Source organism: Lampris incognitus, chromosome 6 (assembly GCF_029633865.1).
Source record: "Lampris incognitus isolate fLamInc1 chromosome 6, fLamInc1.hap2, whole genome shotgun sequence".
Classification (NCBI taxonomy): Eukaryota; Metazoa; Chordata; class Actinopteri; order Lampriformes; family Lampridae; genus Lampris; species Lampris incognitus.
The window spans coordinates 564,343-584,529 of record NC_079216.1 but is presented as its reverse complement, the minus strand read 5'-3'; the positions used below and the strand labels follow the sequence as shown (position 1 = coordinate 584,529).

At 42.3% G+C, this 20,187-nt stretch overlaps 1 protein-coding gene across 1 annotated transcript in view; it reads left to right on the top strand.

Annotated features, from left to right (window-relative positions):
* LOC130113901 (diacylglycerol kinase zeta-like) overlaps positions 1 to 20,187 on the top strand; it is a 132,246-nt gene that overhangs the window by 47,262 nt on the left and 64,797 nt on the right. Inside the window, exons 14-18 of the mRNA XM_056281599.1 lie at positions 4,385 to 4,525; positions 5,720 to 5,798; positions 15,542 to 15,597; positions 15,735 to 15,797; positions 16,224 to 16,297. Coding sequence (XP_056137574.1) covers positions 4,385 to 4,525; positions 5,720 to 5,798; positions 15,542 to 15,597; positions 15,735 to 15,797; positions 16,224 to 16,297 — 413 coding nt within the window. The remainder of the gene's footprint in view (positions 1 to 4,384; positions 4,526 to 5,719; positions 5,799 to 15,541; positions 15,598 to 15,734; positions 15,798 to 16,223; positions 16,298 to 20,187) is intronic.

The window sequence follows — 20,187 nt, the reverse complement described above, 5'->3', positions numbered from 1 at the left end:
TGTTTGATGATCTGAAACATTTAAGTGTGACAAAAATGCAAAAAAATAAGAAATCAGGAAGGGGGCAAACACTTTTTCACACCACTGTATATGTATATGTATGTGCATATATATATGTGTGTGTGTGTGTGTATGTGCATATATATATATATAGTTTTTATTTATTTATTTATTTTTTTACTTTATCTTGTAAGTTTAAAAAAAACCTGAATGGCAGAAGAAAATGAAACTGTTATTGTTTTGATATACATTTTGTAATATATACTGCTGTGAAAAATAAAGAATTAAAAAAAAACCCACTGCCATCTCTCCTAAATATCTCCATGCCTCCACAGGTATGTCATCAGGACCAACTGCCTTTCCACTCTTCATCCTCTTCATAGCTGCCCTCACTTCCTCCTTGCTAATCCACTGCACTTCCTGATTCACTATCCCCCCATTATCCAACCTTCTCTCTCTCATTTTCTTCATTCATCAGCCCCTCAAAGTACTCCTTCCTTCCCATCTCGGTCCCTCTGTCTAGCCAATCAGTACAAGTCCTTTTCTCCTTCCTTAGTGTCTAACCTCTCATACAACTCACCATACGCCTTTTCCTTTGCCTTTGCCACCTCTCTCTTCTCTTTATGTTGCGTCTCCTTGTACTCCTGTCTACTTTCTTCATCTCTCTGACTCTCCCACTTCTTCTTTGCCAACCTCTTCCTCTGTATTTGCTACCAATTTGCTGTACTTCCTCATTCCACCACAAAGTCTCCTTGTCTTCCTTCCACTGTCCTGATGACACACCAAGAACCTTCCTAGCTGTCTCCCTCACTATTTCTGCAGTGGCTGCCCAGCCATCTGGCAACTCTTCACTCCCACCCAGTGCCTGTCTTAACTCCTGCCTGAACTCCACACAACAGTCTTTCTTCTTCAACTTCCACCATTTAATCTTCGGCTCTGCCTTCACTCGCTTCCTCTTCTTGGTCTCCAAAGTCATCCTACAGACCACCATCCGATGCTGCCTAGCTACGTTCTCCCCTGTCACCACCTTGCAGTCTCCAGTCCCTTTTAGATCACGCCTTCTACATAAGATATAGTCCACCTGTGTGCACTTTCCTCCACTCTTGTACGTCACCCTGTGTTCCTCCCTCTTCTTTAAATACACAGCCATTTCCATCCTTTTTACAAAATCCACCACCATCTATCCTTCCACATTTCTCTCCTTGACACCATACCTACCCATCCCCTCCTCATCACCTCTGTTCCCTTCATCAACATGTCCATTGAAGTCCGCTCCAATCACCACTCTCTCCTCCTTGGGTACCTTCTCCACATCATCCAACTCACTCCAGAATTCTTCTTTCTCTTCCATCTCACACCCAACTTGCGGAGCATATGCGCTGATAACATTCATCAACACACCTTTGATTTCCAGCTTCATATTCATCACTCTGTCTAGCCAATCAATACAAGTCCTTTTCTCCTTCCTTAGTGTTTAACCTCTCATACAACTTACTATACGCCTTTTCCTTTGCTTTCACCACCTCTCTCTTTGCTTTACGCTGCATCTCCTTATACTCCTGTCTACTTTCTTTATCTCATTTCACTCACTCTCATTTCCAGTACCGGAATGGGAAGATGGTGGCGCGAACTTACGTTTGAGGCGGCCTCACCCAGTATTGTCCATGCAGTGTCTTTGTCCACGTCTGCGTCTAAGTTTGTTTTGTCTTCATTTGATGGCTGGGGGAACTGGCGCTGGATCGGTTGGGAGAGCTTGGTCTGCTGCGTGCTGTGGTCCCAGGGACCATGGTCCTGATCAGAACTGCGCCCAAGGAGGAAACACCAAGGGCGATCTGACAGGATGCGGAAGCGGGGCAGGCTAAGCTAATATCTAGCCCATGCAGACCGGCAGTTCCGACAGTCATCCTGGCTGGCGCTTCTTCTCTGGACAGTGGGATTTTTGAACTGTGTTGCACTGAGTGGACTGTGTTGTTAACTGTTTGGGTTTTTGTTTTGTTTTTGTTTTTTTGCTTTGTTCTCTCTGTTTTTGTATGTTTTAGGTGGTGTCGTTTTTGGGAAATTTTGGATGCGTGTTTTTGTCTTTTGTGTCGCACTGCTGTGGGGGAAACGGAATTTCATTGCTTTTGTGTACACAAGTACATGAAAGAAATGACAGTAAATTGTTCCTCATTCTTGATCAAGTAGTCTTTATTTTCTGGCAATTAACAAAGCTTCTTACACCTATAAAATCTCCAAAAAGAGTTGTCAGACAGGCTGTATTGGTTTTTAAGTGCAGCGGTTCATTAGCATCTGTAGCATGACCATGGCTTACGGAACAAGCCAGTCATATCGCCACGCAAATATATACTGCTCAAAAAAATAAAGGGAACACCTAAAAACACAATATAGACCTCGATGAATGAAATATTTCAGCTGAAAATCTTTATTTATTAGACAGAGGAATGTGTTTAGAGCAAAATAACCTAAGAATGATCAATGGAAATCAAAATCATTAGCCCATTAAGGTCTGGATTCAGAATCATACTCAAAATCAAAGTGGAAAATGAGAACATAGGCTGATCCAACTTCTGTGGAAATTCTTCAAGACGATTCAAAATGAGGCTCAGTAGTGTGTGGCCTCCACGTGCCTGTATGCACTCCCTACAACGTCTGGGCATGCTCCTGATGAGACGACGGATGGTCTCCTGAGGGATCTCCTCCCAGACCTGGATCAGGGCATCGGTCAACTCCTGGACAGTCTGTGGTGCGACATCGCGTTGGCGGATGGTACGAGACATGATGTCCCAGAGGTGCTCGATTGGATTCAGGTCTGGGGAACGTGCAGGCAGGTCCATAGCATCAATGCCCTCGACATACAGGAGCTGCTGACACACTCTGGCCACATGAGGACGAGCATTGTCATGCATGAGCAGGAACCCAGGGCCCACTGCACCAGCATATGGTCTGACAAGGGGTCTGAGGATCTCATCCCGGTACCTAATGGCAGTCATGGTACCTCTGGCTAGCACGTAGAGGTCTGTGCGGCCCTCCAAGGATATGCCTCCCCAGACCATCACTGACCCACCGCCAAACCGGTCATGCTGGAGGATGTTGCAGGCAGCAGAACGTTCTCCACAGCGTCTCCAGACTCTCTCGCGTCTGTCACATGTGTTCAGTGTGAACCTGCTCTCATCTGTGAAGAGCACAGGGCGCCAATGGCGAATCTGCCAACCAAGATGTTCTCTGGCAAAGGTCAATCGGGCTGCACGGTGTTGGGCTGTGAGCACAGGCCCCAATTGTGGACGTCGGGCCCTCATACCATCCTCATGCATTCTGTTTCTCACTGTTTGAGCAGAAACCTGCACATTAGTGGCCTGTTGAAGGTCGTTTTGTAGGGCTCCGGCAGTGCTCCTCCTGTTCCTCCTTGCACAAAGGACCAGATAGCGGTCCTGCTGCGGGGTTGTTGTCCTCCTGCGGCCCCCTCCACGTCTCCTGGTGTACTGGCCTGTCTCCTGGTACCTCCTCCATGCTCTGGACACTGTGCTGGGAGACACATCAAATCTTCTTGCCACAGCACGCATTGATGTGCCATCCTGGATGAGCTGCACTACCTGAGCAACTTCTGTAGGTTGCAGATACCGCCTCATGCCACCTCTAGTGGTGAGGGCACTAGCAAAATGAAAAACTAACCAAAGATCGGCCAGAAAAGATGAGGACAGGCAAATGGTCTGTGGCCACCACCTGCAAATCCATTCCTTTTATAGGGGTTGTCTTGCAAATTGTCTAATTTCCACCTGGTGGAAATTAGACAATTTACCAACAGGCGAAATTGATTCACAAATCAGTGTTGCTTCCTAACTGGACAGGTTGATATCTCAAAAGTGTGATTGACTTGGCGCTACATTGCATTGCTTATGTGTTCCCTTTATTTTTTTGAGCAGTGTAGATAAACATAAACCAAATTGGACGCAAGACCAGCTTTTGCATATTTCACAACTTGATAATGAAAGAAAAGAAATAATCAAAGGTAAGTTTGAACCTTCGATCAGCTTCCAGTCCAATAGCAGCAACCGTTTCTGGGACTGTTATGAACTGGTCTTTGTGACTTTGGAGTCTTCTCGACTACTCCTAACATTTTGCTGTTTTCAGAGCTCTACTTTTAGAGCAAATGTCTTCATGAATCACTCTTACATAAAAAACTTAAGATAATGAGTGGCAGCCATTATTTTTAGAAGGCTACTTTTAGCCTTAGGATGTTTCATGAACATGGCCTTTGTACAGCACTCTGCTCTACCTTTACTGTCCTATTCAGACAACTATTTTTTTCCTGTAGATTATTTGCCTTTGCAGATAGGGGATATCACACTGTGTTTTTCTGTATATAATTAAACATCTTCTATCTCAGGGTTACACTGATGAGCCAGTGACTAAGATCTTGTCAAATGTGGAGGATGGAAACATAGTACAGCTGGACCGCTGGAATCTCCAGGTAGAGCCCAACCCTGAGGCCTCACCTAAGGAGAAAGAGGAGCATCAGACTGACAAGGTCAGTCCACCAGTTAACGTCCTTATGTTGAATGTGTGCAATGTCAACCAACCAATGACAGTCCTATGATTAGACTGACACAAGGTCATTCCACTAGTAAGTGTCTTTATAAAGCTGGTCGATGGATTCCTTCTATACTACTAAATCTCCGCTCTGAACTATATGGACGGAAGGCTTGGGATGGACCCACAATTTTACCTGAATATAATTTGTGCAGCCAAATGAAAAGTGTTCACAGTTTTTAACTGGCATTTCGCTTTTAATTTACTGAATGATGTTGGCTATATTTAAAACATAGCTAGGTGTCCGGATGACGTGGAGGTCTATTCTGTTGCCTATCAACATGGGGATTGCCGGTTCGAATTCCTGTATTACCTCTGGCTTGGTCGGGCGTTCCTGAACACAATTGGCCCTTTCTGCGGGTGGGAAGCCAGATGTGGGTATATTTCCTGGTCGTTGCAATAGCGCCCCCCTCTGGCCGGTCGGGGCACCTGTTTGGGGGGGGGCGCTGGGGAGAATGGCGGAATCCTCCCACGCGCTACATCCCCCTGGTGAAAATCCTTACTGTCAGGTGAAAAGAAGCAGTTGGTGACTCCACATGTATGGGAGGAGGCATGTGGTAGTCTGCAGCCCTCCCTGGATCGGAAGAGGGGGTGGAGCAGCGACCGGGACGGCTCGGAAGAGTGGGGTAACTGGCTGGATACAAGTGGGAGAAAAAGGAAGAAAAAAAACCCCATCTGTACACCAGCATTTCCCAACCCAGTCCTCAAGGAACCCCTATCCTGCAGATTTTCATTGTAACCCTGCATACGTAGCCCTGCTTGTAGTTACTCACCCAATCATCGCACAGCACTTAATTATGCAAGGTGTGCAACATCTGACATAATTCATTGCTGATTGGTTGAATAACTACAAACAGGTACCTATTCAGGGTTGCAAAGAAAATCTGCAGGATAGGGGTTCCTTGAGGACTGGGTTGGGAAACACTGCTGTACACAACTGTACATAGTCTGGTATAAGGTGCTATACACATACCCATAACTATTAAATATAAAACCATATTTAGGTATGAATGTGGTACATCCTGGTCTTCACTACGCTGTTGTCACGCTGGACTAATATTGTAGTATTCGCTACCATTTTCATTCTGCTTTCTGTAAATGGTCTTGACTGGACTTGTCTGTTTTTTCTCAGCTTCCAATTGATGTGTTCAACAACTACTTCAGCCTTGGCTTTGATGCACATGTTACGCTGGGCTTTCATGAGTCTAGAGGTGAGTTTATCAACACAGTACCACACATTATGCCGGGATTATCGCTATTTTGAATTACACTTATTACCTACCTCCAGTACAAGTTACCACTATGACTTGTTACAATGAGATGATAATATACATTTTGTGTTGGGACTAGTTGGTCCATTAATCTACAAAAACATGTTCCATATGTCTGTCGGAGAGTAGTGAAGTGATTGGGTGATTGTTGTTTTAAGAGTCAAGTCAAGTCAGTTTTATTTGTATAGCTCAACATCACAAATTACTAATTTGCATTAGTGAGCTTTACAGCAACACACCCTGTCCTTAGACCCTCACCTTGGATAAGGAGCAACTCCCTAAAAAAACCCTTTAACGGGGGAAAAAAAATAGGAAGACAGCTCAGGGAGATCAACACAGGAGCTATCTCTCTCCCAAGATGGACAGACGTGCAATGGATGTTGTGTGTACAGAATAAAACACAATTTACAGAACACAAAACTGAGAGGATAAAGAATTTTTATGGAATTATAAGATAAATGAAGAATATGGTGAGGAGGACGTCAAGCAGTGTACAGGTGCCACTGGAACAGCCTAGGACCTGAGCCAAATGACCAACATCACTATATAGACCTGGCAGGAGGACAGACTAGACATAAACACAGGGGAGACCGACATGACACCATTCACATACAAGGGAGAAGAGGCAAGAAAAAACATTAGTCACACATTGGAGTGAGAGAAGGATACAACATTGAAACAGGACATGGATTTATAAGATACTATAAAAAAAATGTGATGAGGACGATGCCAAGCTGTGTCCAGGTGGGGACCACTGTCACCATGGAGACCTGGGAGGAGGACAGACTGCACGTGCATACTGGGGAGGCTCACATCATACCATTCACATACAAGGGAGAAGAGAAAGGGGAAGACATCATTCAGAGAGAGAGAGAGAGAAAAGACATGAGAGAAGAGAACAGTTTTCAATAGTCAATAATCTATACGCTATAATCTATACGCTATAATCCATACTCTATAATCTCTACACTACAATCTCTACTCTATACTTTATAATCTACAGTCTATGATCTATACTGTATAATCTATATATAATATATACTCTATAATCTATATGCTGTAATCTCATCGGCAGAACAGTGTTTGGTAAATTTATTGAGACAGAAAACGACCCGCCATGCAGTACAGGTTGGGAAGCACTCAAAGAAACTAATTGTAAACTAAAGCAAAAAGATGAGTTTTACGTTTGGATTTAAAGGACTCAACATGCTCTGATTGTCTGATGACAGCAGGCAGGTTATTTCACAAGAACGGGGGTAGGAAAAGGCCCTGCCACCAGCTGACTTTGGGTACACACAGGAGCCCTGTATTTTCAGAGAGGAGAGCTCAATATGCAATATACAGTTTAAGGAGATCAGACAGGTATGATGGTGCAAGCCCATTGAGGATTTTACAAGTCAGCAGAAGCACTTTGAAGTCTGGCATAGGAAACCAATGAACGGAAGCAAGAATTGGTGTAATATGGTTACATTTTCTAGTTTTAGTTAATTAGACAAAAAGGCAGGAGGCAGAGCTGGAGGTGGCAGAGTTGAAGATGCTAAGATTTTCATTGGAAGTGATGAAGAAGGACAGGATTAGGAACGAGTATATTAGAGGGACACCTCAGGTTGGAAGGTTTGGAGAAAAAGAAAGAGAGACAAGATTGAGATGGTTTGGAGGAGAGATGCTGGGTATATTGGGAGAAGGATGCTGAATATGTAGCTGCCAGGGAAGAGGAGAAGAGGATGGCCAAAGAGGAGGTTTATAGATGTGGTGACAGAGGACATGCAGGTGGCTGGTGTGACAGAGGAAGATGCAGAGTACATGAAGAGATGGAAATGGATGATCTGCTGTGGCAACCCGTCACAGGAGCAGCTGAAAGTCGTAGTCGTAGTAGTAGTTTCTAGTTGTTGTTTTTTTTTTTTTTATATAAATTTATTTCTGATTTCTCCCAATTTAGTGGCCAGTTGCTCCTTATTCTGGTTCAAACACCCACCTTCATACTGTATGCGTTCGCCAACTGCATCTCTCCGGCCAGCAGTCTCGAAGGAGACGCCTCACCACTTTCGTGGCAAGGCGAATCCAGGCCTCACCACTGCTTTTTCCGACACACACAGAGACGCATTCATGTGACAAACACAAGCCGACTCCACCCCCTCCCGAAGACAGCATTGCCAATTATTGCTGCTTCATCGAATCCGGCCATAGTCGGATCTGACGAGACCGAGGCGCTAAACCCCGGTCCCCAGTGGGCAACTGCATCGACACAAAGCCAATGCTTAGACCACTACACCACCACGGACCCATAGTGTTTAGTACTAGCATGTGGCAGAACTGAAAACAACCAAGTCTGGATGAAACAAATGCATGTATTAGAGTCTGTGTCAGTCATGAACAGGAAAGATGGAATTTTAGCTATGTTACGTAAGTGAAAAAAAAGACAGTCTTGGTGATTTCTTTAATGCGCTTAACAAAGGAAAGGCTGGGATCAAATGTAACACCAAAATTTTTGGCTGCCGCACTTTGTGAAATCACGAGTTGTTGATTGTTATTGTTCTTTGATCAAATTGGCATCTGTGCCTAGCCGGGCCAACAACCTGTATCTCAGTTTTATCTGAATTTAAAAGCAGGAAATTTAGTGACATCCAATTTTTCACAGCAGCCAAGCAGGCCTTTAAATTAGTCATTTGAGTATGATCATCAGCCCATATAGGCATATACGACTAAGTATCCGCATAGCAATGGAAATTTATTCCATAACTGCATATAATTTGGCCAAGAGGTGAAATATAAAGAGAGAAAAGTAGAGGGCCCGGAACTGAGCCATGAGGCACACCATATTTTATGTCCGTGAATTTCGATGTAATATTATTATAGGAGACACACTGTCTTCTTACAGATAAGTAGGGTTTAAACCAAGAGAGCGCTAAACCAGAGCCACCAAAATGACAATTTATTCTGTCTAATAGTACATATGGTGATCAATGGGGCCAAAGACTGCACTGAGGTCCAACAGTAGAAGCACAGAGGTGGAATCAGAGTCCATAGCAAGTAGAAGATCATTCACCACTCTGGTCAGAGCAGTTTCTGTAGAGTAACAAGGCCCTGAAAGCCGATTGAAAAGGTTCATATAGATGGTTTTCCTCTATATGGGTCGAAAATTGTTGATACACAACTCTAGCACTTCACAAAAGAATGGAAGATTTGAGACTGGTTGATATTAACAGACCCTGGATGAGGTGCGGGTTTTTTTAAGTAGATGTTTAACCACAGCTGTCTTAAAACTGCTGGGAACAGTGCCAGTAGTAAGTGATCAATTAACAATGTCTAGCATTGTAGGTCCCAGGAAAGGCCAGAGGTCTTTAAAAGTTTCGCTGGTAAAGAGTCAAGTAGGCAAGTAGTTGGTTTAGAAGCTGACATCAGCTTAGTCAAAGGATCAAGAGAGATAGTCTCAAAAACTAATAACTGGGACTGTCAGTAACTCATTGTATAGATATGAATTTGGTAAGACAGGATCTGCAGGAATAGCTGGAGTTGAAGAGCTCATGTCATTTATGATCATATCAGCCTTACTGTAGAAAAGTTTGGAAACACATTGTTCAGCTAATAGACAGCTGATTTTTTAGTAAATTTAGATAGTGTCAGAAATCTGGGATTATGTTTATCGATATTGATCAAGTGAGAGAGATACGCTGCTTTTGGCAGTGGCTAAAGCCCTCTCATATTTGAATAAACACTCATGCCAAGATAGGTAAAAAACTTCCAAATTTGATTTTCACCATTTACGCTCCAGTCTCCTGCAGGCCCACTTAAGAGCAAGTGTCTCATCCTTAAACCAGGGTGTAGGCCTCTTTAGTCGCCTAGCTCTGGTAGTGAGAGGTGCAACTGAATGGAGGAGACTAGAGAAGGCCACATTTAAGTCACTAGAGATGTTTTCAACAGAGTGTGTCTCTACAGTGAAAGGAGCCAAGATTTCAGGCAGCCGCTGGCCAATTGCAGCAACAGTGGATGGACCAGTAGCAACTAAATCTGTGCCGACATTAACAGGACAGGCCAATAATGCTTCAGATTTAATGAGAAAAGGATCTGACACAGCCCATGTTGTTGGCAAGACAGTCAAATCAGAAAAACCCCCCTTAGCCCCACAAATATTAGTGCACCACAGAAAATTACATAAATATTTAAACACACAGTATTACATTATATACACTACCACTAACACACAGTACTACATTATATACACTACCACTAACTATCCCTGTAACCAACTGAGCCGAGTAAGGCCGCGTGCAGAGTAGCTCTTTATTGCAGGTAAGCATAGAGGTAAGAATAAAAAAGAAATAGCCAATTTTTTCTTTGATTGTTGCTGTGATTTCTTTGTCTCTGGGAATCCTCTGAATGAACATGTCTTACTGTATGTAGACAACAAAGTCACACCATTCAAGTCCAGAAATTAACAGCTGACCCTGGATCTGCCAAAAGTACGGATGGGATTTCCTTAGTGTATGTGTGCCCTCACTGATCTTAATGTATGGGCTGTCCACATATCTCGAAACATTTGGGCATTTAATTTCAATAAGGCCAAACTCTGGCTGCCCCTTTGGATCATACACTATGCCATCAGGTGATGACCCCATCCAAGGTGCGTCAGGGTAGATAAATAACCCACTAAGATATTGATTGATTTCCCTTACTCTGCAGTACTCTTCTACTGCTGCAGGTTCCATGTCCAGCCCCCTCCTCATGTCTGCAGTCTGATGGCTGGGTCTCAGAAGCCTTTTCGCCAGATTTTCAGCAGAGGTCTGTCCCCTGGTGTGACAGACTTCTTTGAATTTGGTGGAGGTGATGTGGGACTGCCTTAGTTGGTGCCACTCTACACAGGAACTCTGCCGTTTTGTGCTGTTCTCAATTTTGTGAGCTGTCTCAAATGATGTTACCAGGGACATCATGTGGAGCTGCTGATACTCGGAGCAGACGAAGGAACAGGTAGACGGTCCCAGCCTGTAATGTAACCAGAAAGGGGCAGCTGTGGGAGAGCAGGGGCATCTGAGTGTGGACAGGTTTTCGGCACTGTCTTTGTTGGCAAGTGATAGGACAACAGACTTCCTTCTTGCACTTTACCGAACTTAGATTCTACCAGAGAGAGGCACTTTATCGGCTATAGCCATAGTGGTTATGAGAGGAGCCACATACATCACTAGAAAGGTCACTAGACCTCATCCACCTTGAGCGTGGAAAGTTCAGGCAGAGGTGAACTGACTCCCTTATACAAGTTGCTCCTATGAAAAAGACAAATGAAAAAGATGACTCATTCTCACTCAAAAAGATGAACTCATTGTTTGCATAAAGTAAGCTAAAGCATACATTCAAACGAAACACCTGAGAATAAAGAAATACCTTATTTGTATTTAACGAGTAGTAGAAAGACCTTATTTGTGTGAAAATCCTGAAAAGACCAGGTTTGGACTTTTTTTGCTTGATTGACTGACTATGAATACTGCCAATAAATGTTAAAATAAATTTTATCTTGTAATGTAGCAGATGATTACTTTATCAGATATCTTACTGATAAGATTACTAAAAAAAAAATCTTTTAATAATCCATCCATCCATAATCCAAACCGCTTATCCTGCTCTCAGGGTCGCGGGGATGCTGGAGCCTATCCCAGCAGTTACTGGGCGGCAGGTGGGGAGACACCCTGGACAGACCGCCAGGCCATCACAGGGCTTTTCAGTAATGAAAATGAGTCCCCCCCCCCCCCCCCAATTTTTCTCCCCAATTGTACCCGGCCAATTACCCCACTCTTCCAACAAGCTGTCCCGGTCGCTGCTCCACCCCCTCGGCTGTTTCACCAGGGGGGATGTAGTGCATGGGAGGATCATGCTATTCCCTCCAGCTCCGCCTCCCCCCCAAACAGGCGCCCTGGCCAACCAGAGGAGGCACAAGTGCAGCAACAAGGACACATTCCCACGTCTGACTTCTCACCCGCAGACACGGCCAATTGTGTCTGTAGGGACGCCTGACCAAGTCGGAGGTAACACGGGGATTCGAACCGGCAATCCCTGTGTTGGTAGGCAACGGAATAGACCGCTACGCCACCCGGACGCCCGAAAATTAGTTTTTTGACAAAAAAAATGAAGTTTCTTTTATAATATGGTATTTGTAATCAGCCTTTACCTTTGGCAAAACCATGATGATGGTGTCAAAGAATCTTGGACTCTTGAGACCCTATAAGCTGTAATCCATTACTCCTCAAATCTATGAGAGAATATTGTTACCCTTATCTCCTTTCTCTCGTCTTCCGCGCAGTAAACTGAGAGCTTTGCCTTCCGGCTCAGCTCCCTCTTCACCACAACAGTCCGGTACAACGAATGATTGAATGCCTTTATTTGTCATTACACAACTGTACAACGAAATTAAATGCAACTCCCCAGTGATGCAAACAAGATAAAAAAAATAAAATAAAGTACAATATGTACAAATAGTTAAAAAAGAAATAGACACACATTTGTTGCACAATCAACTTATAATGTATGCATAAGTGTAAAAACAAGTGTAATATCTATTACACTGGATAAATAGCCTGTATATTGCACTAACCAGAGTCAGCACATTTTATTGCACATGCCAAATGTACAGGTGTTATTTACTGCACAGTTTCAGGATATTGTCGCAATAATAATAATAACCTGATGCCTTCTACCAGTCTCCTTTCCTGAGGTCTGGCTGAAAGAATCACCATGTCATTCACCAGACCAGGTTTAACACCCTGAATTGAAACAAAAACAAGTTTTCAGTAAACATAAACAAATATCCATAAATAAATAAAAGTACCATGTTAAGAAAGTTATTTACCATGGTTCTTGGTGTTCGGTGTCCGTGCAGCTGTGTGTTGGGGGACAGAGGTGATCTTCAGCTGGGAATAAGGTGCAGTCTGGTAAGGAAGTGCTGCTACACGGCTGCATAAAGCTGCACCTGCCACACAGGCCCACTGGCAGCTCTGTAGCTGCACAGGACGGGAAACCCAAGTACAATCTGTGAAAACACACATCATATCTGTTACAATACATACTGTACTTGCTTCAAGTGCAGTTAAACGTTAAAACATTCTTTTATAAACAATAAATTGGTGAACTTTTGTTTTAAAAAATGAACCAAAAAAAACCCCCGTTGATATGCACTAATGTGTAAATCCAAACTTGTTGCCAAATCATTACTAATCTCACTTTACTCATTTAAAATACCAATAGGGAACACAACGTGTGTAAAAGAAGTGACACAATGCAGAACGCAATATAGTTTCTGTGAGTCCCATTACTTTTACAAATTTTTACACACTAGGGTCATGTATGGCCCAGGTATCATATAAAATACATATTTAATATAGCGTTTCACAGTATTAGAGTCATAGCAGTGATATGATTCACAGAAACTTTCCTGACTTGACGAACAGGAAGCTGTCTCTTTACCAGTCTGCACGGAACCTGCAGGATGACTTTCCCCACACTCACACTGTGAGGCTTCTGGCTTTTGCTCATAGAGCTGTAGCACTCAGCCCTGATGGATAGTCCTCCTGTTGAACCCTTGTCTGAAACTGAGATTGACAACGACGTTAGGAAAACTGTAACAGTGACTGACACATAGAAACATAAGGTTAGCAGTAAATTATCACTACGCTAGCATTGGCTACTACAAAAACATGCTAGGTGCTAACATTACATGTCCGGATCTTACCTTCGTAATTGTGGATGTAGCTTGCAACGTAAAGTTTGAAGCCCTTCTCCTTTTTGGTACTGACGTATGGCATGCTTCTTGGGTAATGCGACTAACGTGGTTAACCGTGACTTTCGGTAGATCTTGAAGAGACCGAGTGAGAAATGCCATTGCTTCGCTGTTGTTGTCAGTTGTCCGTATCACTTGCCTGGAAATGATCAAGCTGGCCGAGTTGGAATACGGAACAAAGTGTGCATATAAGTCACCTCTTCAGACTTTATCTGTGATTTATGTGATTTATGATGTTTGTTTTTCTCTTTTATGTGTGTTTAAGTGGGAGAGAACTGCTGATGTCATGTGTGGCTGCCGCTTCTCCCTCTCATAGCCCCCCTTCCCATCCACCCTTGTATGTCTGTGTTATGTTTATCTGTTGTCTTGTTTCACTTCAGTTATTGTAAAGCCACTTGGAGTGTTAGAAAAGCGCTATATAAGATTAATTTATTATTATTATGATACAAATGTCCTTTAACGTCATGCCATAATACAACATAATAAGCGGGCGGGTCCGTTACTTGGGCCTAGGGTTAGAATGAGGTAGAAGTCTATGTGATGGATAGTGCCTTTCTTAGGATGTGAGATGTTCCAAGTAGTGCGATCTTCTCTACTTCTTGTGTTCTGATGTTACCCGGCGGGAGCCGTTGGGTGTATTTCTCCATCCCTTTTTTTTTACAAGTCCCAGGGCTCCTATTGCTACTGGTATTGTTGTGGTTTTCATTCCCCACATTCGTTCAGTCTGGATTTCAAGGTCTTTATAGTTCACCAGTTTTCCCAGTTACTTTTACTGAGGTGTTCCTTTCAGTCAGGATGGACATGTCAATGAGTAGGCAGCTTTTTTCTTTTTTGTTCTTGATTATTATTATTATATAGGCTATTGTGTCTGTAGGGACGCCCAACCAAGCCGGAGGTAACACGGGGATTTGAACCGGCGATCCCTGTGTTGGTAGGCAACGGAATAGACCGCCTCGCCACGCAGACACCCGAGTGCCCATTGCATCTAACGTAATGCTAGAAGAAAGCAGCTGCTCTAACTCATGGTCACGTCACTCTAGTATAGACAACCTTTCTAACTACGGCGCAGTCACCACACACCATTGTTTTAACGAGTCTGCTAACTGCTAAGCTAGGCTAAGCCCAAAGCTAGTAACAAACTAGGAACGAGCAGCTGCAATAGCACTAACTGCTAAGCTAGGCTAAGCTCGAAGCTAGTAACAAACTAGGAACGAGAGGCTGCAATAGCACTAGCTGCTATGCTAGGCTAAGCTGGTAGCTAGTAACAAACTAGGAACGAGAGGCAGCAATAGAGCTAACTGCTAAGCTAGGCTAAGCTCGAAGCTAGTAACAAACTAGGAACGAGAGGCTGCAATAGAGCTAACTGCTAAGCTAGGCTAAGCCCGAAGCTAGTAACAAACTAGGAACGAGAGGCAGCAATAGAGCTAACTGCTAAGCTAGGCTAAGCTCGAAGCTAGTAACAAACTAAGGACGAGAGGCTGCCTACGATGAGAGTCGTATGAGAACGAGAACTAGAGAATCTCGCGATAAGTGAATGAAGCACAGAAATGGCTGAATCAGTAGAACAAATGAAGAGGTTAGGCAGAATAAAGAAACGAAGAGAGAATAAACTAATTATCGATCTCAAGAAGACAGAAGGCAGAAACAGCTGTCATGTCGAGAGGCTGCAACACAGGTGGCGAACAGGAAACCAACCAAGAGACCAGGAAACAGCAGTTCAGTCACAGAACTTTGAGAATTAGAAAAGCGCTATATAAGTTTAATTTATTATTGTTATTAAAATGTGACAGTTGAAAAACCTGGCGGTAGGCTAAGTCATTGTGTTAATGGACATGTAAGTGAATAGCACAATAATAAGTAAACCATGTTGTTGCCCCTGTTGTGGGTGTGTTGTCATTTAGCTGTGCTCTTCATCTTCCAGAGGCAAACCCCGAAAAGTTCAACAGCCGCTTCCGGAACAAGATGTTCTATGCAGGGGTACGTTTCTCCACACAACGTCCTGCATAGTGCCACATATTACCCACCGTTCTGTTCCATAGTAACCTGTGTGTGTGTGTGTGTGTGTGTGTGTGTGTGTGTGTGTGTGTGTGTGTGTGTGTGTGTGTGTGTTTCAGACAGCGTTCTCAGATTTTCTAAGTGGTAGTTCTAAAGACCTGGCCAAGCACATTAAAGTTGTGGTGAGTAGTAGAAAAATACCATGTACCTGTATTAAGCTGTATTAGTACGTATTAGTATTATATGTATTAGTATTTATTAGTGTGGTATCAATATATCAGTGAAACGTAACAGCAGTAATGGTACAGTAATGGAGTAATGTGGTAGTAGCCTGCATGTTGCTGTGACAGTAATGATAAAACATCAGGTGGAACTCTGGCTGACTTCTACATTGTAAATCATCTTCAGCTGTCACGTGTTCACCGTCGGTGAGACTGATCTGAATTAGTGAGACTGTGATCTGAGTGGCTCTGGAAAAGCTCTTCTGTGTTTTTGGTTGTGTCGTTAACTGTCACGTGTTCACCGTTAGTGAGACTGTGATCTGAGTGGCTCTGGAAAAGCTCTTCTGTGTTTTTGATCGTCTCGTTGTACACTGGTTGTGTTGGCAGTGTGACGGGACAGACCTGACAGCCAAGGTCCAGGAACTGAAGCTACAGTGTCTGCTTTTCCTCAACATCCCCAGGTGAACCTTGATTCCTTCCATTTGCTTTCATGTTCCACATTTCATTAAAACCTTGTATGTTTTGTGTGGAACAGAAGACAGACGTTGTCCCCACATGTAAACTAATTTCATGACCCACCAAGCTGTTGTGTTGAAAACACACAGGACGTGTCCAGCAAAGCTTTGGATGAAAGTTTGTCTGATTTAAGTATCTTAGCTTTCCTCTGTTAGGCCATCAGACTGGTCAGGGTTAGTTTTACTATTTATTTATTTATTTAACTATATATTATCATTACTATATATATATTATGATATATATTATCATTACTATAATATATATACTGTTATGCCATCAGACTGGTCAAGGTTAGATTTACTATGTATCTATTTAACTATATATTATCATTACTATATATATATATTATGATATATATTATCATTACTATAATCAGTGCTTGAATTGGAATCAAAAAGGTGCCAGTACTCTGAATCAGCAGCTGCTCAGCACACACGCTTGTGGCTCTCGTGGGTACCATGTGTTTTTGCCTGGTTTGCCTAGATAAACCCTCTACTAGTTGCTTAGATAAACCACATTTCCCTGTAAAGGATAATTAATAATAATGAGTAAAAAAAACTTCAAACCTTATCTTCAAATTTATTTAGTTCATATTTTTGTACAGGAAGAGGGTTTGTCTAAATTGATACAATGTACAGTGAGTTGGCAACTGTGTGTGGCTTTATTGTAGATACTTGCGTTCTGCTGGCTTGTTTGTTCTGTCTCAGGTTGCTTGCCCTAGTCCCAGCTCTGTCATCTCTGACTGAAGTAGCATATCTGCAAATTAGACACAAACAATTAGAACAGAGGTGTGTATGAGAGAGACAGACAGAGAGAGACAGAGACAGAGACTTTCAACAATACTTTAATAAAAATCACAAAAAAATTAAAACATAAAGACCAACATGGTCAGTAACACAAGAGTCACAGGATGTAAATCATCTCAAGACACTCCCCAAGATCAGCTCACCATCAACAACACAGCAAAGTACATCTTTACAACACCACACACTGTGAACACTTTCCAGATCGTCCATCACTGTGAAGTAGCAAAAATCTACTTTTAAATGAGGTCTTAAAATTTTTATAAACACAAAAACAGCATCATCATCTCTGTGAATGTTCTCATTCATCCAGGTCATGGTTATCCAAAGGAGTTGAATCAAGTGCAGCTGGACTTGGTATATATCCGTGAAGACGTTTCGCTTCTCATCCAAGAGGCTTCCTCAGTTTGTGCCTCTCTGACTAGACCAAGCTAGTCTGACTGGCTGCTGATGAGACTCAGAATTTATCCTCTTGGAGTCGTTGTTAGAGCTATTGATGTCCATGGCTCTTTGTGTCCCGATGTTTACCAACGCCCGTCGCTAACAGAGCAATAGATTATGAGTGGCTCTTTTGTGTACCGAAGTTTGGCCGCGCCCATCATTATTGGCGCTATTGATATGCGTGGCTCTCCTGTGCACAGGAGAGCCAGAGCACAGGAGAGCCACGCATATCAAGAGAGAGAGAGATGACCACTTGCTTATACAAGTGTCTTGGAATAAAGATATCACAACTTAGATACTCACTCTTGAATTTATCTGTCTAGTCCTCTCCATCCAGAGAGGGTGACCAGTTTTCTTTTTCCATTTCTGCTCCCTGTACATACATAGAAATATTGTTAAACTAATCACTCAAACCAATACTGTGATGGTCAAGATGGGTCAACAATTAAGTGTTCAGGTACATATTATAAATGTGTGAATAAGGAGCATAATTTTAACGTACAATTTATAGTTTTAAACATTTCAGTGAGAAATTTAGAAGCAACTTATGAGAATTTATGATTATCTGCCTATGTAAGTACACATCATATAATGAAATATTGTGTTTCTAGCCATTTATACAGTTTAAGGCATTTTTAATCGTGATAAAAACTGGTTTAAGCGGGTGGTTTTAATGTTGTAGCTGATCGGTAGGTATTCATTATGTATACTTTTTCCATATTAGTATGTATTGTTTTATACTCGCATTCTTAAAAAGGGCTCCAGAGTGCCTTGGGAACAGCAGCATCAGGGGCTGGACGACGTTAGCGGGAGAGAAGGCTTTGCTCTGTGGCAGGGGGAGCCACTGGACTTGGAGCAGGAGGCTCGACCAGCAGAGAAGGCTCCCAGTCACACAACGTTTCTAACGCAGCGTTTTCTGTACCTGCAAGTGCACCGGTATTAACTGGAGCTTCTTTCAGCTCCTTGTCCGGCAACAACCGCTGTCTTTTCGCACTATTAAGCCAGGCTAACAGTCGAAATAACGTTATAGTAGTTAGCTAACTTAGCTACATGTTCAGTGACAAAGCACCTTTGGAGCGCGCGCTAAGCACGTCAATACACGCGGTAATACGTTGCATTCTGGGTAGAGAAGTCTTTATATGATATAATATAATTAGCTTGAATGTCACAGGCTCTTCTTAGGAACTACATAGATGGTGTTTGAGATGGATTACTGACGCACTCTGTAGAAGTCCATTAAAACACACAGGCACTACAATATGCGTACCTAGATGCACCGTGAGGTGGCGGTACTCAGTAAGAAGTACTGGTACGCAGACGGGTAAAAATCAGAAGTCCCAGTACTGCGTACTGGTGAGTACCGGCACAATTCAAGCACTGACTATAATATATATACTCTGTTATGCCGTCAAACTGGTTAGGGTTAGTTTTGCTATGTATTTATTTAACTATATATTATCATTACTATATATATATATATATATATATATATATATATATATATATATATATATAATGATATATATATAATGATATATATATAATGATATATATTATCATTACTATATTATGATATATATTATCGTTACTATAATATATATACTCTGTTATGCCATCAGACTGGTCAGGGTTAGTTTTACTATGTATTTATTTAACTATATATTATTACTATATATATTATGATATATATTATCATTACTGTATGTATTATGATGTATATTATCGTCACAATATTATATATTATCATTACTATATATATTATGATAGATATTATCATTACTATATTATGATATACACTACCGTTCAAAAGTTTGGGATCACCCAAACAATTTTGTGTTTTCCATGAAAAGTCACACTTATTCACCACCATATGTTGTGAAATGAATAGAAAATAGAGTCAAGACATTGACAAGGTTAGAAATAATGATTTGTATTTGAAATAAGATTTTTTTTACATCAAACTTTGCTTTCGTCAAAGAATCCTCCATTTGCAGCAATTACAGCATTGCAGACCTTTGGCATTCTAGCTGTTAATTTGTTGAGGTAATCTGGAGAAATTGCACCCCACCCTTCCAGAAGCAGCTCCCACAAGTTGGATTGGTTGGATGGGCACTTCTTTGAGCAGATTGAGTTTCTGTAGCATCACATTTGTGGGGTCAATTAAACGCTCAAAATGGCCAGAAAAAGAGAACTTTCATCTGAAACTCGACAGTCTATTCTTGTTCTTAGAAATGAAGGCTATTCCATGCGAGAAATTGCTAAGAAATTGAAGATTTCCTACACCGATGTGTACTACTCCCTTCAGAGGACAGCACAAACAGGCTCTAACCAGAGTAGAAAAAGAAGTGGGAGGCCGCGTTGCACAACTGAGCAAGAAGATAAGTACATTAGAGTCTCTAGTTTGAGAAACAGACGCCTCACAGGTCCCCAACTGGCATCTTCATTAAATAGTACCTGTTAGAGCCTGTTTGTGCTGTCCTCTGAAGGGAGTAGTACACACCGGTGTAGGAAATCTTCAATTTCTTAGCAATTTCTCGCATGGAATAGCCTTCATTTCTAAGAACAAGAATAGACTGTCGAGTTTCAGATGA